Here is a 17,110-nt window from a genome sequence, read left to right on the forward strand (position 1 = left end):
GACCTTGACTGAGCGACATCCACAGAGCAACAATCCCAAATGATGATTGCTTTTACATCTCTGTCCGCTTCCTCTCTTACGATGCCTCTGTGACTCTTATGTTTTATTTTCTGTCATCCTCTCTTTGCTGTTTGGTTTTTTTCACTTTGTTGGGGTTTCTACGCATAACTTACCAACTGATTCATACTCACGGACACTGGCTGCTTCCCTCTCATCTTCCGAACATCTCCAGTGATTCTCAGAAACAAAAGCTTTATATTTTTACATCCTCAGCAGCTCATAAGGTGGAGTTCACTGACATGAACATGAGGATGACTGGATGGATTGTGTGGCCCTGAAACTTCTTAGTCTCTTTTTCTTAATGCTTAAATCTTGCATTAGTAGTGATCCATCCATTCAAAACCAATTCTTGACTGGTGTTTGAGAGTCTGGACAGGCAAAAATAATGGTTTTGGTTTGGTGTTTAATAAACCTTACTTGATGATTTAAAGGGGCTATCTGCAGTCAGAACAAACTCTGCTGTATCGGTCTTGAACTGATGCACCAGTGGTTCATCAAGGTAGTTATAGTTTTCCCTAAATTACTGCGTCTCCGAATATTTTTGTAAGTTTGTACATGAATTTAAATTAGCCTTGAGCCAGTTTTGCAGAGACAGACACTCAGGAAACTGGAACTCATCAATTAAGTTCTATGTTGACATTTTGTTGCCCTTTAATATTAGACTTTTTCTTTTTCAAATCAGGGTGATTGTTATGAGTCTGGCAAAAAATCCATTTATCCTCACACCTAAAGGATTATTGCTTTTTCTTCAACCCTGTTATGGTTGGCTGGCCATTTAGGGCGTAGTCTCCATTGGGTTAAATAATCTATTTAAGGGTTAAGCTATGCACCCTAAGGCTCTCTTTGATCAAACCATGCACAGTTTGAGGGGAATAACGATGAGGTGATACCACCATAGTTCTGAGAATATGTGAAAAAAAAAAAGTCTTAGATCCACAGGATAGATGCTAATCACACGTCTTCCTTTTTGATGAAATTAGAGTATGAAATGTTTTGCATTACGACTGCTTTAGTCTTGTCGAAGTCCATCTACAAGCATAGGCAATACAGCAAATAAAAAAGTCTGCATTTGCCTGTGAATATTTCTACACTTCTGTCAGTTTTACTCTGTGCTTAAACTATTTTGCTTTGTACGTTTTCTTGTTCAGACATTGATGCCCCAACAAACTTTGTCACTACTGAAGTAACTGAAGACACCGCAACTGTCTCCTGGGATAAAGCCCAGGCCGAAATCGAAGGCTACATGTTGAGCTATACGTCTGCTGAAGGCTCCAGCTCAGACATCTTTGTAGGGCGTGACAGCACCTCCTACAGGCTGGTTGGTTTGAGGCCTGGGGTCTTCCACACAGTCTACATCTGGGCCTTCAAGGGAGACAAAGTCAGTGGGAAGAGTTCAACTGAAGCCCAAACAGGTAAACATTGAGTGAGATTCCCAGGCCTCTTTTCTGAGTTTGATTTGATTTTGTATTATCTGCAAGCTAACATTTAGTTTATTGCTTCTCATCTTCAGTTCACAACTGAGGTAAGAAACAAACAAAAAACTGTTAATTTTAATTCTGCATTCTGAATCATTACAGTGTTAAAAGAAACTTAAGTCTTTCCACACTGTCACCAAAATGTATAGAATGACACAAATAATGCTTTTGTAATAATAACTAAACATATAGACAAATAATCTAAGAAGTTACATCCCGTAAAATGCATCTATGAGCAGTTTTCTTTAAACTTTTAGTTGATGGATTTTCTAAAATTTTTCACTTTTTGTATCTTAAAAAGTCCTATAAATAGGTGTTGACATTTTACATCAACCATATTAACCTTCCCTGTCCTAACTGAAAAAGAAAGGTTCGACTTTCATCTTACAAAAGGTATCTATCATTAGATACAACCCTTATTTGAAAGCAATTCTGAATGTCTATAAAATGTAGACATTCAGTCACACATATATATATATATATATGTGTGAAGGTTTGCTTGCTTAGTGTTTGCATGATTTTTAAAAAAAATTAACATAGTTCATAGTATGCCCATGATATTGTTGCTAGCATAACAGTGATATGATGTCAGAGTTGGATTTCATCATTTATTTGTTTTTAAAAAAACTGTCCAATTGGGTCACTTTAAAGAAAGCACAACAAATTAATATCTGATGAAAAATGTTATCTGAATTCGAACACCAAAGTCACTATATCCAAGTTTGACGTCATCACTATTTTTAACCTAATGAACTCATAACCTTGCTAAATCATAGATGTGTAGTTTTTATCACGCTGTTTGCTTTTTAACAATTAAAGTTATGACTACTAAATGTAACTTCCTGTGCAGAGTTGGATGCTCCTACTAACCTTTCAGTCGAAGATGAGACAGACTCCAGCTTCAGAGTTTACTGGGATCCCACCAAGGCACAAATTGATGGCTACATGCTCACCTATAGCTCTATTGATGGGTCAAGGGAGGAAACAACAGTTGGATCTGATAGTTCTTATGTGCTCACTGGCCTTAGCCCAGGGGTCGTCTACACCATCTACGTCTGGGCTGTCAGGGGAAGCGAAGCCAGCAGGAAGACCTCGGCACAAGCTGAGACAGGTTTCAGATCTACGACTTTCTCACAACCACAGCAATTAATCATTTTAATGGCTTGAAGCTTATTTGTTCAACTTGAACTACGTCTTCACTCTAGCATGACAAATAGCTGGGTGACATGTTAAAAAAATAATTTAAAAAATTTTATAGTGGGACGTAAGACACAAGATTGCAAAATAAAGCTTAATGTTCAGCTCAAACCAGAAATGTACATACAAACAAAAAACCTTTGTTTGTTCTGATACTAATTCCATGCTAAAGACTAAAAGTTTCCTGCTTTAAGTCAGCTTTGATTAACAAAATTATTTCTGTTTACTAAATGTCAGAATTTTGAGTGCAGTCTTTATTTAATTAATTAATCTACTTAATTAATGACTCAGTTGTTGTAATCTATCAGAAGATAACAGAGCCATTATGAAACTTTTGGACTTTCTTAAAGAAAAGTGAACTTTTCTGAAATTTTTGAAAAGCAGTGAAAAAGAAATATTTTTCCTCTCATTATTCTTGCATTACGGCGATATAAATAATACTACGGCCCCAATACACAATGTGTTTATCCTGATTTAAAGTCAGATAATGAGGGAAAAAAATTCCTTAATTTCTTTCTAAATTAAGTGTACATCTCTGAGTTGAACTGTATGGTCCAAGTCTCAGTTAAAAACGTAAACTATTGGATTGAGAACTTTTGTGAGTTTGGAGTTTGTCATCCATCTATTTTATGTAGTTTGCTTTATAGAGCTGTATATTAAATCCACTACTAACATCTTCCCTTAGAGCTGGACGCCCCAGCTAACCTTGTAGCTCAAGATGAAACCGAGTCCAGCTTCAGCCTTTCCTGGGATCCAGTCCAGGCAGAAATTGATGGGTACATCCTAACCTACACCTCCCTTGATGGATCTAGTAAAGAAATCTCTTTGGGCCCAGGGAGCACCTCTTATTTATTGGCTGGTTTAAGGCCTGCAGTCCTCTACACTATCTACATCAAAGCCTTGAGGGGAGACAAAACCAGCAGGACAATATCCACACAAGCTGAGACAGGTTTCAGATCCGCATCTCTTTGTTTAGAACCACCACACTTCATAATCTTAAGATTTTGTGACTAATTTCTAAAATGTACAACTTTACTTTTTTTCTTCTTTACAGGGTAAAACTTTTTCCCTGTCAATTAAGATCATTTTCTGCTTACAGCTAACAAAAACATGACATTTAAAGTTGGAATACTACATCAGGCCACTAAAAATATATATTTAATACAGAACTGTAGCCTTAATGAAGAACATATTTAATACCTGCTTAAAGGTGGTCAATTTTTAATTTGACAAATGAGCCTCATGACAATGTATATTCTAATTTATTGAATGTATAAATCACAACATGTACTTTCAAGAATATTGTTGTCCAGTTGGATTGAGATCTTTGAGACTGTTTTATTTTTTCCACCTACCTCTTTCATGCAGTTTGCTATATAGAAATGTGTGTTAAGATCAACTACTAACATCTCTCTCTAGAACTGGATGCTCCAGCTAACTTCATAGCCAGAGACAAAACCGAGTCCAGCTTCAGCCTTTCTTGGGATCCAGTTCAAGCAGAAATAGATGGCTATACCCTTACCTACACCTTACCTGACGGCTCTAGTAAAGAGATCCTTGTGGGGCCTGAGAGTGCCTCTTACGTGCTGACTGGCTTACGGCCTGCGTTCATCTACACTGTCTCCATCAAAACTGCGAGGGGAGACAAATCCAGCAGGACAATCTCAACACAAGCTGAAACAGGTGTCGCATATCAGGCTTTGCTAAACCAATTTTCCCTTTGATTATGTCCTTGTTTGAAACATTAAGAAATTCAAATGGCCTGTAACTGCATTTCTTTTAATCAGGCAACCATGTGTCCCGCTTGTAAACTCGAGAAATGTGCGACCTTAAAATGCATTGCTGACCGAACCATTTATAATGTCCATAAAATATTTTATAGTTTTCCTTTATGAATTCATCTATATTTTTTCCAACTTCCTCTTTAAGTCACGATGAGCATAGCAGTACAAAAAATAAATAGTCGCCATAACTATGAATTAAGTCGAGCTTAAAAGCTGGCTCCTCCATGTCTACTCAGCCTCATGTATAACTTTTGTTTTTATATCTCTTGACTTCATACCTCTTGAAGTTTATCCACATTTTGGTTCATATACTCTATATTTAGACCTTCCACTCTGGTACACCGAAATAAATTTCTGACAGTTACTCTGAGTCACCTAATCAAAGTAGGCAGTCCCTGTAAACTAAGACTTTAAAGAAATATATTTTCTGTGAAGCATGCTTTTGGATTCCTCTGTATTTAATTTTCTTGATAAATTGGCTGTTTTGTAGAAAAGGTGTTGCAGTTACTGCTACACGTTTTTTAATGTATCTTTCTAGCATTTTTTAACTTTTGGATTTTGGAGATATAAATTCCCTCCCCCCATTTTATTTATTTATTTTTTGTTTGTTTGTTTGTCTTTTTTTTTTTTTTTCTTTACAAAATAGCAAAAGTTCAACCTTATTGCATGACCGGTTTCTGGGAATGATGTTTAAGACTTGTTCCAGATTCCCATTTGCTGAGGGGTGGACTTTGTCTTTGTTCTTCCTACATGAATGCGCTCCAGCCTTAAGCCTTCTGCAACCTCTGGGACATATGTCACTGCACTGGGCTTTCTTGGACCTTGTGGACATGCACTTGCTTTTATTAAAGCTATTTTTAGCTCAGTTGAACAACCGCTCTGCATTCAGTCTGTCAATTCAAGGGATCTGAACAATTTTCCATTCCTCTATATTTAATTTTCTTGATGTATTTTCTCATGTCTCCCTCAGCTGATCCATGCAGGATCAGCTGACACATGTCCTGAGACAGGCCTGTGATTTCCTTTCATCCTGTCACAGCCACAATGTAAGGAAACTCTTAGAATCATTCTTACTTTTATTTGGTACACACGTCAAGATACAACTCCCTTGTTGTGTTCTCAGAAAAGTGAGCTCTTTATACTTGTTAGAGAACTTTATCTCAGAATCTTTTATTCAAAATGATGCTCAAAGTTTATTTCAGCAGCGTCTTTAGAAGGTTGAAACAAGTCTAAGCGCCATAACTTCCTCCTCATTAGCACCTTCTGAAATAACGTCAGCAGCAGTTTATTCAGTTTATTCATTAATCTATAACTTGAGTGTATTATCAGTTTCACATAAAATCCCTGGAGTACTTTTCATCTCACCAGCACAGGATAAGAAAGCTTTAGATAGAGGAGGAAGGTAGGATACCTGGAGAAACTTGGCTCTCAGATTAAGCACTACTCTCAGCAGGCTTAAATGGCAGCAACGTTTCAGCTTCAGTGATTCGAAAAATTCTGAATCTCCACTCCAATAGAAGAAGCACTTCTGGGTTCTCATAAAAAGCAAAGATTTAAAAAGATTGCTTGAGAATTTTTTTTTTGTGCTGCCTCATGTCTAAACAGCGACCAAGATTTTCTTTCATGAATTTTTTAAGAGCTCCAGAAAGTGTTGTGCAAGTTGACCAGATTGCAATATTTATTTGATACATGTCAGCCAGTTTTCATTACTTCTATTCTTTCAGTGATAGAACATGATCCCCACTCTGTACAGTCACTTTACCATGTTCCACTTACCCAAATTCAGTTCAGCTGTCTGACTGTCATAATTCCTGTCAGAGCTGACAAATACAGTCCATTTAATCCACACTCTGTCGGTTTCTGCTGGATCCATCTCTGTTCTCAGTGGTACAGGTTGATTTTCCGAAAAGGTGTTGCAGTTACGACGACCACTATAAAGTCTTAGTTCACAGGGACTGCCTACTTTGATTAGGTGACTCAGATTTCCGTCAGAGAAATAAAAATTTATGAATTTAGTCTGAGATAAAATAAAAGCAATAAAAAAACAGCAACAGAGATGACCTCTTACTTGCTGACAAGTCTAAGGCCTTGATGTCCAGGCCATCAAGGAGGACAACATGTCCCAGAAGATTTCAACAGCAGCAGAGACAGATTGATATGATGAAGGCAGGTAGTTTTCTTTTACTGGTAATATAATTTTACTGTTCCTTGAAATGGTCTGCCAAATCAATGCCTTTTTTCATAATATGTCCAACCAAATTTCCACCCTAAAACCAATTGTTCTGCCTTGAAACTGGGAGTTTCACCAGGAATTTTAAAACTGCATTTAGCACTGCATCCCAGATGTTGCTACATACTCCATTTTAAATAAATAATAATGAAAAAACATCAGTGTGGAACCTTTAAAAAAATATTTTTCAGCCAGTCAAGGTGAAGAACATATGGCATTAATTTTGAGGTAACAAAGGCTCAATAGAGAGTAAAGGAGGCAATCTTGTTGGAGAAATTTTAGGTGGAGAGGCAGAAAAGGCACAATTTGACAGATAGAGGTCAATTAAATTACATTCGGTCTTTTCAGATTATAAATTGTCTTGTCCATGCATATTTTTTCACCTTTGCCCACTAATCTTCTGTTAGTTGACATAAGACTTTTTGGTGATACCCCAAAACATCAACTTTGTTATCTTTAATGCACTTTCTAGTATAGAATGCACTACAATGGGTTTACCTTCAGAAAATCCACTGTTCAATTTCCTTGCTGGTGTTCCGCTCTTATCAGCTCCCTTCCACACATTTTCCTTTTATTCTGTGCTTGATGGACACAGTTCGTATCAAAGCATTCTCTTATCTGGGACGCCAAACCAAGATCCTTCCTGAACATTAGGATCATTTAGCATTATTTTTTTTATTTTTATAGTTTTCATGGTGTAATTAACCATGAAAGACAGACTGAATCCTAAAATCCTGTTTATGACAATGTCCTGGGCCAAAACGCAGCTGTAAAGAGCAACTCATGCATAACATTTTAGCATATCATAATACATCAAAGGTCACTGAAATATCTCTGATTTATTTTGATTTTGTCATGATGTCACACAAGGAGATGCGTTTCAGGCGTTGACCTAAAATAATCTACAGGTCTATATATCTACCTGAAATGCTTTGTGTTAACTAAACAAAGCCATGATGTCATCATTTAGTTATCCCAACTGGCCTAAGTTTCTTTTGTCCTCATACAATGTATGTAAACATCTGATTTCACCTGTTCATGTTCTGTGACAGAACAAGAGAGGTTTTCAGATTACTTGATCTTTGCTAGGGACTTCCATAAACAAAACGATATGTAACTATTTATAGGCCCTATATGAACTGTGATACAGTGAACTAGTAAATTGCAGAACACAAGTGAACAAAGCTCCCTTTCAACTAAGAAATAATTCCCACAGACGAAGCCAAGTCACTGGTTACGTCTCACAATTCGGTCTAAAAAGAGGCCTGCACATGTGAGCGGCTGGCAACAGGGCCGTCTTTGTATTCGCCAGATGATCTGTAAAATCTCCGGGGAGCTTTAAGTGAAAGCTAACTCTTTTTCAATTAGGCAGTAAATGGCAGCGCTTTAGATGATAAACATTTCATCATAAATAGTCAGACTCTATCAGTGGCTTGAGACCAGTGCGGTGCTGACTTCAAACATAAAAGTCGTTGCATCAAAAATCCTGTAGGTTGCATAAAGGGATGTGTTATAACATTTATTAGCTGAGTAATAGCACCAATGAATTTCAGAATTCCTTTAAACTTATGTTTTTTTAAGGAGATTTTTGTTCACCACCTGTGTTATCAATGATGCTGTTTGTCACGTTTCACTCTTTGACATTCCACATACACTTCTAAATGTATTTTTGTACAGAAATGAACTTGAACTTTGAATGCTTCTGAAGTGAAACTGCTGAATTGTTTGTGACAATTTTGGGCGTTATGGCGTCGCTTTCTTTAATATTTTGATCCATGGGAGGTTAAAGCGCCTGCTGCTTTAGCTCGCCTTGTTGTATCAAACACAATATTGCAGCATGTGTTTCACATAACATTTTCAAAGCATTTCAATAAGAGCAAGGGAACCTGCCAGCTTATCTGCAACTAAAACTGAGCTGGCAGATGCCACATGCTTCTGAGGCAAGACTTGAAAGTCATACAAAACCCACTTTAAACTTATGAAAAGAGTAATGATAGCTTATCATAAAGAGCTTTAGAGCTAAAGAAAAACACTATTACAATTTAAAACAATGGAAATAATCAAAAGTAAAGAGTACCTTCTTGTGAGTTATAATCTACGGAGAATTCACTTGAATAGATGCAGCACAAAACGTTATATGTGTAAAGGAATAATATAATGTTTCTTTGCTGTGATCCTGTCTGATTTGCATGCCGACAGAAATCGACTCCCCTAAGGACCTAAAGGTTTCAGATGTGACACAGGATTCAGCTTCTTTCACTTGGGTTCCTCCTCTGGCCGACATTGATGGTTATATCCTCGCCTATGGAGAGGTAGAAGGAAAATTGCAGGTACTGAACTGCTTGGTTTGTTTTACATTTTCTCAACTAAATGGGTACATGTCCTTACAAGTGACTGATAAGTGCAGATCATTTCTCTTTAGGGTGCAGGTGTGTCTCAATAACTTAGGAAATTGAAAATTGTATTTCAGTAATTCAATTTGTATCTTATTTTGACTCATTAAACATAGCCATGTATTCCAAGTGTTCATTTCTGCCATTTTAAAGGATATGTTTTCTAGTTGACCAAAATAAAAATACACTTTCTGAGAAAATACGAATATTAGGCTACATAAAACATGTTTTAAAAAAATAGAACAGGAAGCTTAGTCATGTCCTGTACTATATATGCACCCAATTTACATGAATTACTGCATCATTTCAACTTGTGATATGAGATCAGCCTGTGGTTTTCTGAATGATGAGGAAGCCTGGGTTACACCATCTGCATTGTTGGTTCTGGTGTCTCTCGTCTTCCTCTTGACTGTTCCCCACAGATTGTCGATTGGATTTGGGTTGCTGGCTAATCAAGCACAGTTATGCCAGCGTTCTTCAACTATTTGCTGCTACTTTAAGTTGTGTGGGTATATGCCAAGTTCTGAAATCAGTTTGCCTGTACAGCTTGTCAGCAGGGTTCAGCATTAAGTGCTCTGAAGTTTCAAGGGGACGGCTGCACTGCCTTTGAACTTTACACAACAGCTCGATACCAGCAGATGGCATGGCTTCCTAAATTATCACTGGCTGTGCAAACTTCACATCGGACCCCATGCCACTTGCATTCAGTGCCGCTCCACTCTTCCTTTAGTCTCAAATGTCGATAAAACTGTGAATGTTCAAAAAGCACAACTTTGAATGACGGTGTGTGGTGGTCCAAATCAATAGCTTGCATAAAAGCAGAGTCTGGAGAACGTTTCACATCTTTTTCTAATCTTTTAAAACCCATAACTGATTCCTATTTTTGTAAAAGCTGACATTGAATTTAAATGCTTTGAAAGGCTGACCTCTTGTGGTCACAGACAAAACAAATCAAGGATGAATAGCTTGCAAAACATTAAGAAAATGTATTTAATCAAACTTTTCATTTGACCTGATGATAGGCTTATGGAGATAATTATCATTGCGCATATTGTAAAAACATGTTTTTTTATTTTTTTTTATTTTACCAGACTATTGAAAACAGGCTTGACTCCAGCAAGAGACGCTTCGCTGCATCCAAACTGGAGAGGGGAAAGAGGTACATTGTCACCATTTACGCCTTTAGGGGCAGCAAAAGGAGTAAGGTGGTGGAGACCTTCTTCAAAACAGGTCAGCATTCTTCAACTAAGAACAACTTTCTGCTATTTCTTATTGTATTCTATATTTCAATATGGCTTTCCTTCTCTTTGTTATTAGTTGCTCTGCTGTACCCCTTCCCTATGGACTGTGAACAAATAATGAAGAATGGCAATAACAACAATGGCGTCTATACTGTATACATTAAAAATAACCAATCCAAGCCAATACAGGTCTACTGTGACATGACCACCGATGGAGGCGGTTGGCTGGTATATTATTTTGACTGACTTCTCAAATTATGTAGAATTTTATTATATAATGTGTTTCTGTGAAAAAAGCAAACTTCTGTTCTTGCGTTTTTGTCACACTTAAAGGTTTTTTATTAGACAAAGATAAGGTGAGTAAATAGGAAAGGTATTAGATGATATTATTTGTTGAATGTGAATATATCGGTTGTCCAACCATGAAATTTGCCACACTCCTCCTGACCATCGTGCTGAGACCATGGTAGAGTTAAGACAGAGGATAACGCTTAAATTGTAGCTCATCAAACAAAACAGAAAGGCCTGTCTCATAAACTGCATAAATCACCTTGATGATCCATAAGACTTTCAGGAAAATATTCTATGGACTGGACTGGAATGAAATGTGTTCATTTCATTATGCTTGGCGAAATTAACATAACATCTCAGGAAAAATATAATACCCACCTATTCAAAAATGATGGTGGTAGTTTGATGAGCTGGATCTGCTTTTCCTTGATTTAAACCTTTAAGTGAGACAAAAGAATAAAAAATAAATAAATAAAACATGTAAAGGGGCAAATACTTCTTCACTTTTCAATACAGAAAGTATTGTCAAGTGTTAATCCTATTTGAAAATTAACTTTCACTCAATCCAGGAGTAGTTTCTTTTTACATATTTCTAATCCAGCATCTGTAAGTAAAATTTTGCTAATGATGCTTTTAGGTACTTCAGCGGCGTAACACTGGGAATCTGGACTTCATGAAACGCTGGAGGCAGTACATAGCAGGCTTTGGCAACCTGACAGAGGAGTTCTGGATCGGTGAGCGACTTTGTGTTTCCATTTTGTGGGTGGAGGTTTATCTACAGATTATAAAACACGCTCATTTGCGCTGTAATTGTGCATCATATACTCCCTTCAAATTCTGCATCTGTTTATTTGCTGTCACAGGTTTGGACAAGATACACGAGCTAACCAACACTCCCACGCAGTATGAGATCAGGTTCGACTTGGGGCTGGGCTCAGAGAGAGCGTACGCCGTTTATGACAACTTTAAAATCGCTCCGATCAGACAGAGATTCAAGCTCACCATTGGCAAATACAGAGGGACAGCAGGTGGGTCTCAGTATGTAAAAGTCTGCGTATGTGAGAACTGGAAGCGCTGCTTTCATGAATTATAATTTATTTTTAACACCCACATAAAGTGATGCATACTGAGAATGTGATGGCAGATTTAGAAACAAGACAGATGGGGGCAGTAATTGAGGGGTTTGGAACCCTGTGTTCACCAACCATTATGTAAACACACTTTAGCAGTGTGTGAGCTTTTTGCTTCAAAAGGTTACAGTAAGCCAGACAGAATATTTGAAGAAAAGGGGTCTTTTAAAACATGCAGTATTTAAATATGCTACAAATCCATACAGGCAAAATGAGACATCGTGTGCATATAACCCAGAGTTTGCTGAGGCAACATCTTTTACGCGCATGATTCCTCTCTACTTTTATAAATTCCCCAGCTTCTAAAATCATGACTCAGAATACCTAGGCAGATGAATACAAGCCAATATACATTTACAGAAATCATGTTTTTATTGTTGACTTTCAGGTGATGCCATGACGTACCACCAAGGCCGGCCCTGGACCTCCATAGATTCAGATAATGATCTTGCGTTAGGTAACTGTGCCAGAATCCACAAAGGAGGTTGGTGGTATGCAAACTGTCACTTGGCCAACCTTAATGGTAAATGGGGAGACAACGCACACAGCGTGGTGAGTAAACAAGGAGGACACTTTGCCTTTATTACCTGGCTTATTGAATGCTTTTCAAAATGAGTCTGGTCAGTGTTCAGTATGCCTCGGTGAAGTAAATGTACATAGTTGCAAGATAAATGTAGCATTTCTTTATAAAACATTGTTCAGGGTAGTCTAAGTGGTCACAATATTAAAAGGGAAGAAATTACACTTTTTGGGTAATTTTAGATGAGGTTTTAGAACATAATTATTCTTTTTAAGTCTGATTTTATTGCATTGCTTTTTTTCCCTTGCCTTGTTTTTAATTTCTAATTACAGTTATTTTTTAACCCCTTTCATTCCATTTATTATGTTCTTGAGTACATTAGCTGTCAGTCAAAGTCAGACAAAAGCAACATCACCAATTCCCAAAAATATCGGTGATTGTAATGGCAAATAATGTTATTAGAAGTCATTAAAAAACTTGAGTTAAAAAACTTGAGTTTTTAAATTTCCTTTAATTTCTTTTACAATTATTTACACCCTCCCCAATAAAGATTTGCTAAAGGTCCTAAAATAACTCTTCTTCTGCTTAAACATAAAACTAATTTCTAATGCATTTTTAGAAAGCAATTCTCTTAATTTTAGTGCATTTAATCAGAAGGATTATCTGGTATTTTATAAGCATTTTTTGTCAATAGAACGTATTTCTGGTCATTTTCTACAGAAGACTTACAAACAACATTGGTCATAAAGATATCTGTTTTCTCTGCTGCAGTTTCTAAAAGTATACTGTAACACAACTGTTAGAAAACATTTCATGGTTATGTAGGATCTCTTACAGCTATGCTTAATTAAAGACAGAAGGAAATTGCTCAACATGAGGTTATTTTTTTTAGAAATTAAGATAACTTGCTCCCAGCCCTTTGCTTATTGCTTGGTCTCTACAATGCTGGGAAACAGCCAAAATGACTAAAATCCATCATTCAATGATAAGATAACACATTTCAAGCACCAGCTCTAACCCAGTAGTGTATGTTGGCAGTCCGATAGGCCAAAAAATCCCCAAAAAACAGCAGTTATTACGTCTTAGAGAGATGGACACTTCAGAAAAAGCCAGGGGATTTCTCTGCTCTTGTCGAGATTCTATTTGCAGTATTTTTTGCTGCAGATCGCTACTCCAGTGTTTGCTTCCAAAATGCAATAACAGTCAAAACAGGTTTCTACTCACATAATATGGACCCTGAGGCCAGTATTTATTACTTTCTTTTATTTTGCTTGTCTGTCATGCCACTTTCTTTTTCTATGGCCCTGAATCTGTCTTTGCCTGGCCTTCTTCACAATTCTGTAACCTTCGTCCCCACCTCCCTCACTGTGCTCCTGATTTGCTGTTTTGCTGTTAGGGAGTCAACTGGGAGCCATGGAAAGGACATCTAACATCCCTGGACTTCACAGAGATGAAGATCCGACCCGTGGGAGCGTTGTCCAGCAGAAAGAGGCGATCGCTGATGGCCAGAGAGGGAAAAAGAAGAGTCTCAAACGCCCACAACAAATAGGAAAGCGGCTGAAAACTGCAACAGAAGCAGTCAGCACCATCAAGCTTTGATCACACTATATTTTGGTATTTCTGTACAAATGTGGATAGACATTTGTACAGTTAGGGTTTTGCAGACATCTGTGTTTCAAATATTGTATAATCCTTGGAGAAAGAAGAGCATAACTAAAGCAACCAAAAATAACTCATAGTAACTTATTATTTGTTTGAAAACAAGTCAGAAATCAGTTTAGAGTAATTGTGGGGAAAAATGGTCAACAAGAAACACAGTTGAATAAAGTTTCATGCTCCGTAGAAGAACATGCATTTTTAGCAATCATGTTTTACTGTTTTTTTAGACAACCTGACTAAAACCCAGAAAAAAATATGATGCTAAATAGCTTTTCTTTTATCTCCTATAATAATATTAATCTTAACCCTGTTACGGAGTCATAGTAGCGTTACAATTTTACTTTATCCTCAGGGGATTAACAAAAGGAAGCAGCGTTACTTGTGTGCTTAATGAACGGCTCATTTGTCAGCTGTTGAAGCATGTGCCCTTACTCTATTGATTATGCTGCCACTGTGCATCCAACACTGTCACATCACATAAGCCGGTATGACACAAGCCAGAAAATAACGACTGATTGCAGCCTCGAAAATCCAAATTGCTCCTGCTTTACATTCATATGACGGGGAACAGCTCATATCAATCAATGTGACGTGTCCCCATCAAATGTCAATAACAATGACATTTGTTTGTGCTGTTCTTGAAAACTGAATGACCAAGCTCCCGTTTTTTAATCTGGAAAGCTGACAGATGCTATTAATGTTGCGCTGGCTCCTACTTTGCTTAATTAGATTTTCTTAACACTTTTATCACAAACACAGTTTATGTGACAAGGATTTAGAGCCCATAAATCAACCTTTCAGCCAATCTGCCAGAATGGATTTTTTTTTTTTTTTTTAATAAGTATATTTATTAGTTTTCAATGTTTTGACAAATGAACAAATACAATACAAGAACAAAAGAACAGTCCAGCTCTTACAGTTGCATACAAAAAGAGGAAAGAAAAAAGAAAAAGGAAAAACAACAGCAATAATAGCAGTGTAATACAAATGGTCTACACCAAAGCATTTCAGATGTTTGCAATTCAGTCCCCCTCAAATTACAAATCCTCTCCAGAAAGATGCAGAAATTTCAAATCCTACATAGGACATAAAAGGCTCCCAAACTTTATGAAAGTTGTCTTCTTTATCGTGCAGTTTGCTCGTTAAGTAGTCCAAGGATATATAACCCAGTACTGTATTTAGCCATTGTGATTTACTTGGTGCTTTGTCAGAAATCCAATTCAGTATCACACATTTTCTTGCACAAAAAGTAAGCATTCTGTAAAGTTGACGCTGATATTTGTCAGGTAAACTGGTGTCAGTCAAACCGAGTAGGAAATACAATGGATTGAATTGTGTGCAAACAGAAAAAATCTTATCTAATTCACATTTTATTATACACCAAAAATGTTGAATTTTCCAACAGGACCAGTAACAATGTGTAAGGCTACCAGTCTCTATTTTACATTTTAGACACAATGGCGAGAGGCTAACACTGAACTTACTTCGTTGAGAAGGAGAGATGTGCGCCCGGTGTAAGATTTTCAATTGAATGGCCTTAACCCGATTACAAATACTTAGAGACTTTGCATTCTTCCAAGCCTCGTCCCATTCCTCCGGATTTATTTCCCACTGTAATTCCCTTTCCCAAACTTCTTTCAAATGTGTTGTATTTGACAAGGGGTACTCTTTCAATAAGTTGTAAAAGGTTTTAATTGAAATTTGTACCCTAGTGGAGAATAACTGTTTTTCACACACCGAAATCGTTTGGTCTGCTTCGAGTGTGGTTTTTTTCTGTATGAAATCTCTAATTTGTAGATAGCGAAAGAAATCCTGCCTCCCAATGTCATATCTATCCATTAGCTGAGAGAACGATAATAACGCAGCACCTCCCATCAAGTCCGAAAGTGTTCGAATTCCCTTCATTGACCATGTTTTAAAGCCAGAGTCCATAGTGCCTGGTAGGAACATAGGGTTATCACAAATGGGTGTAAGAGGTGATATAATTTGGAACCTGCCCTCCAATTTTTTAACCATTTGCCAAGCTCTCACAGTATTAATAGTAATGGGATTACTGCAGTACTTTTTTATAGTATCATTTTTCTTCAGGAATAATAAATTTTGTAAAGGAAACCTGGACATAGAGCTTTCTATATCGAGCCACAGAGAGGCAGAACCCCTTATCCAATCAGCGGCAACACGCATGTGAGCGCTGATCTGATACTTTCGTATGTCTGCGAGATCAAGGCCTCCACTTGCGGACGAGAGACACAGTGTAGAAATTTTTAGCCGTGGTTTCCTTCCTGCCCATATGAAAGAACTTAACCACCCATTTAAAGTCTTAATCGTCTTACGGAGAAAAAGAACTGGGATCATTTGTATGGGATATAAAAGCCTGGGTAAGACATTCATTTTTAAGAGAGACACGCGGCCCAACCAGGAGAGAGGCAATGTTTTCCATCTTTCAAGGTCCAGCCGGATACGTTGGAATAAGGGAGTGAAATTCACCTTATATATTGTGTCAAAAGAGGGGGTGATTTTTATTCCCAAATATGTGAATCCTTCTGGGGACCAAGTGAAAGGGAATGGGGTAGGCATAGACGGTTGATGTTTTAATAAGCCTAGTGGCATAACCTCTGATTTGTTAAAATTGATTTTATAACCCGAAAAATCCCCAAACCTATTAATGGTCTCTATGAGAAGTGGAATAGAGTCCTCAGGCCGAGATAAAAATATGAGCACGTCGTCAGCATATAAAGTAATCTTGTGTTGTCTCTCTCCAATGGTTAGACCGCCTATACCCCCATGGGTCCGTACTGCCTCTGCCAGAGGCTCTATAGCTAAAGCGAAAAGCAGGGGCGAAAGGGGGCAGCCTTGGCGTGTTCCCCTCCGCACCTGAAAATTTGGTGATCGTAGACCATTAGTGATAACAGCTGAACAGGGCTCACTGTAAAGTATTCTGATCCAGTTAACAAAATTTTCCCCCAAACCAAACTTTCTCAAAGTGTAGAAAAGGTATGACCACTCCACACGATCAAATGCCTTTTCGGCGTCTAGGGAGACCACTAAACCAGACATTGCACTTTGATTGAAGAACTGGATCACGTTGAGCAGCCTACGCATGTTATTGAATGAACTACGTCCCTTAATA

General features: G+C 37.5%; 1 protein-coding gene across 1 annotated transcript in view; it reads left to right on the forward strand.

Moving 5' to 3' along the window:
* Positions 1-14,842, forward strand: part of tnn (tenascin N) — a 36,803-nt gene extending 21,961 nt beyond the window's left edge. Inside the window, exons 9-19 of the mRNA XM_055033652.1 lie at positions 1,209-1,472; positions 2,386-2,646; positions 3,418-3,681; positions 4,152-4,415; positions 8,946-9,076; positions 10,231-10,369; positions 10,457-10,608; positions 11,309-11,405; positions 11,535-11,699; positions 12,190-12,353; positions 13,718-14,842. Of these exons, the coding sequence (XP_054889627.1) occupies positions 1,209-1,472; positions 2,386-2,646; positions 3,418-3,681; positions 4,152-4,415; positions 8,946-9,076; positions 10,231-10,369; positions 10,457-10,608; positions 11,309-11,405; positions 11,535-11,699; positions 12,190-12,353; positions 13,718-13,870 (2,054 nt within the window). The 3' untranslated portion in view covers positions 13,871-14,842. The remainder of the gene's footprint in view (positions 1-1,208; positions 1,473-2,385; positions 2,647-3,417; positions 3,682-4,151; positions 4,416-8,945; positions 9,077-10,230; positions 10,370-10,456; positions 10,609-11,308; positions 11,406-11,534; positions 11,700-12,189; positions 12,354-13,717) is intronic.
* The last annotated feature ends 2,268 nt before the right edge of the window (positions 14,843-17,110 follow it).

Source organism: Poeciliopsis prolifica, unplaced genomic scaffold (genome assembly GCF_027474105.1).
Source record: "Poeciliopsis prolifica strain line A6 unplaced genomic scaffold, Auburn_PproV2 SCAFFOLD008, whole genome shotgun sequence".
In the NCBI taxonomy this organism is placed as follows: domain Eukaryota; kingdom Metazoa; phylum Chordata; class Actinopteri; order Cyprinodontiformes; family Poeciliidae; genus Poeciliopsis; species Poeciliopsis prolifica.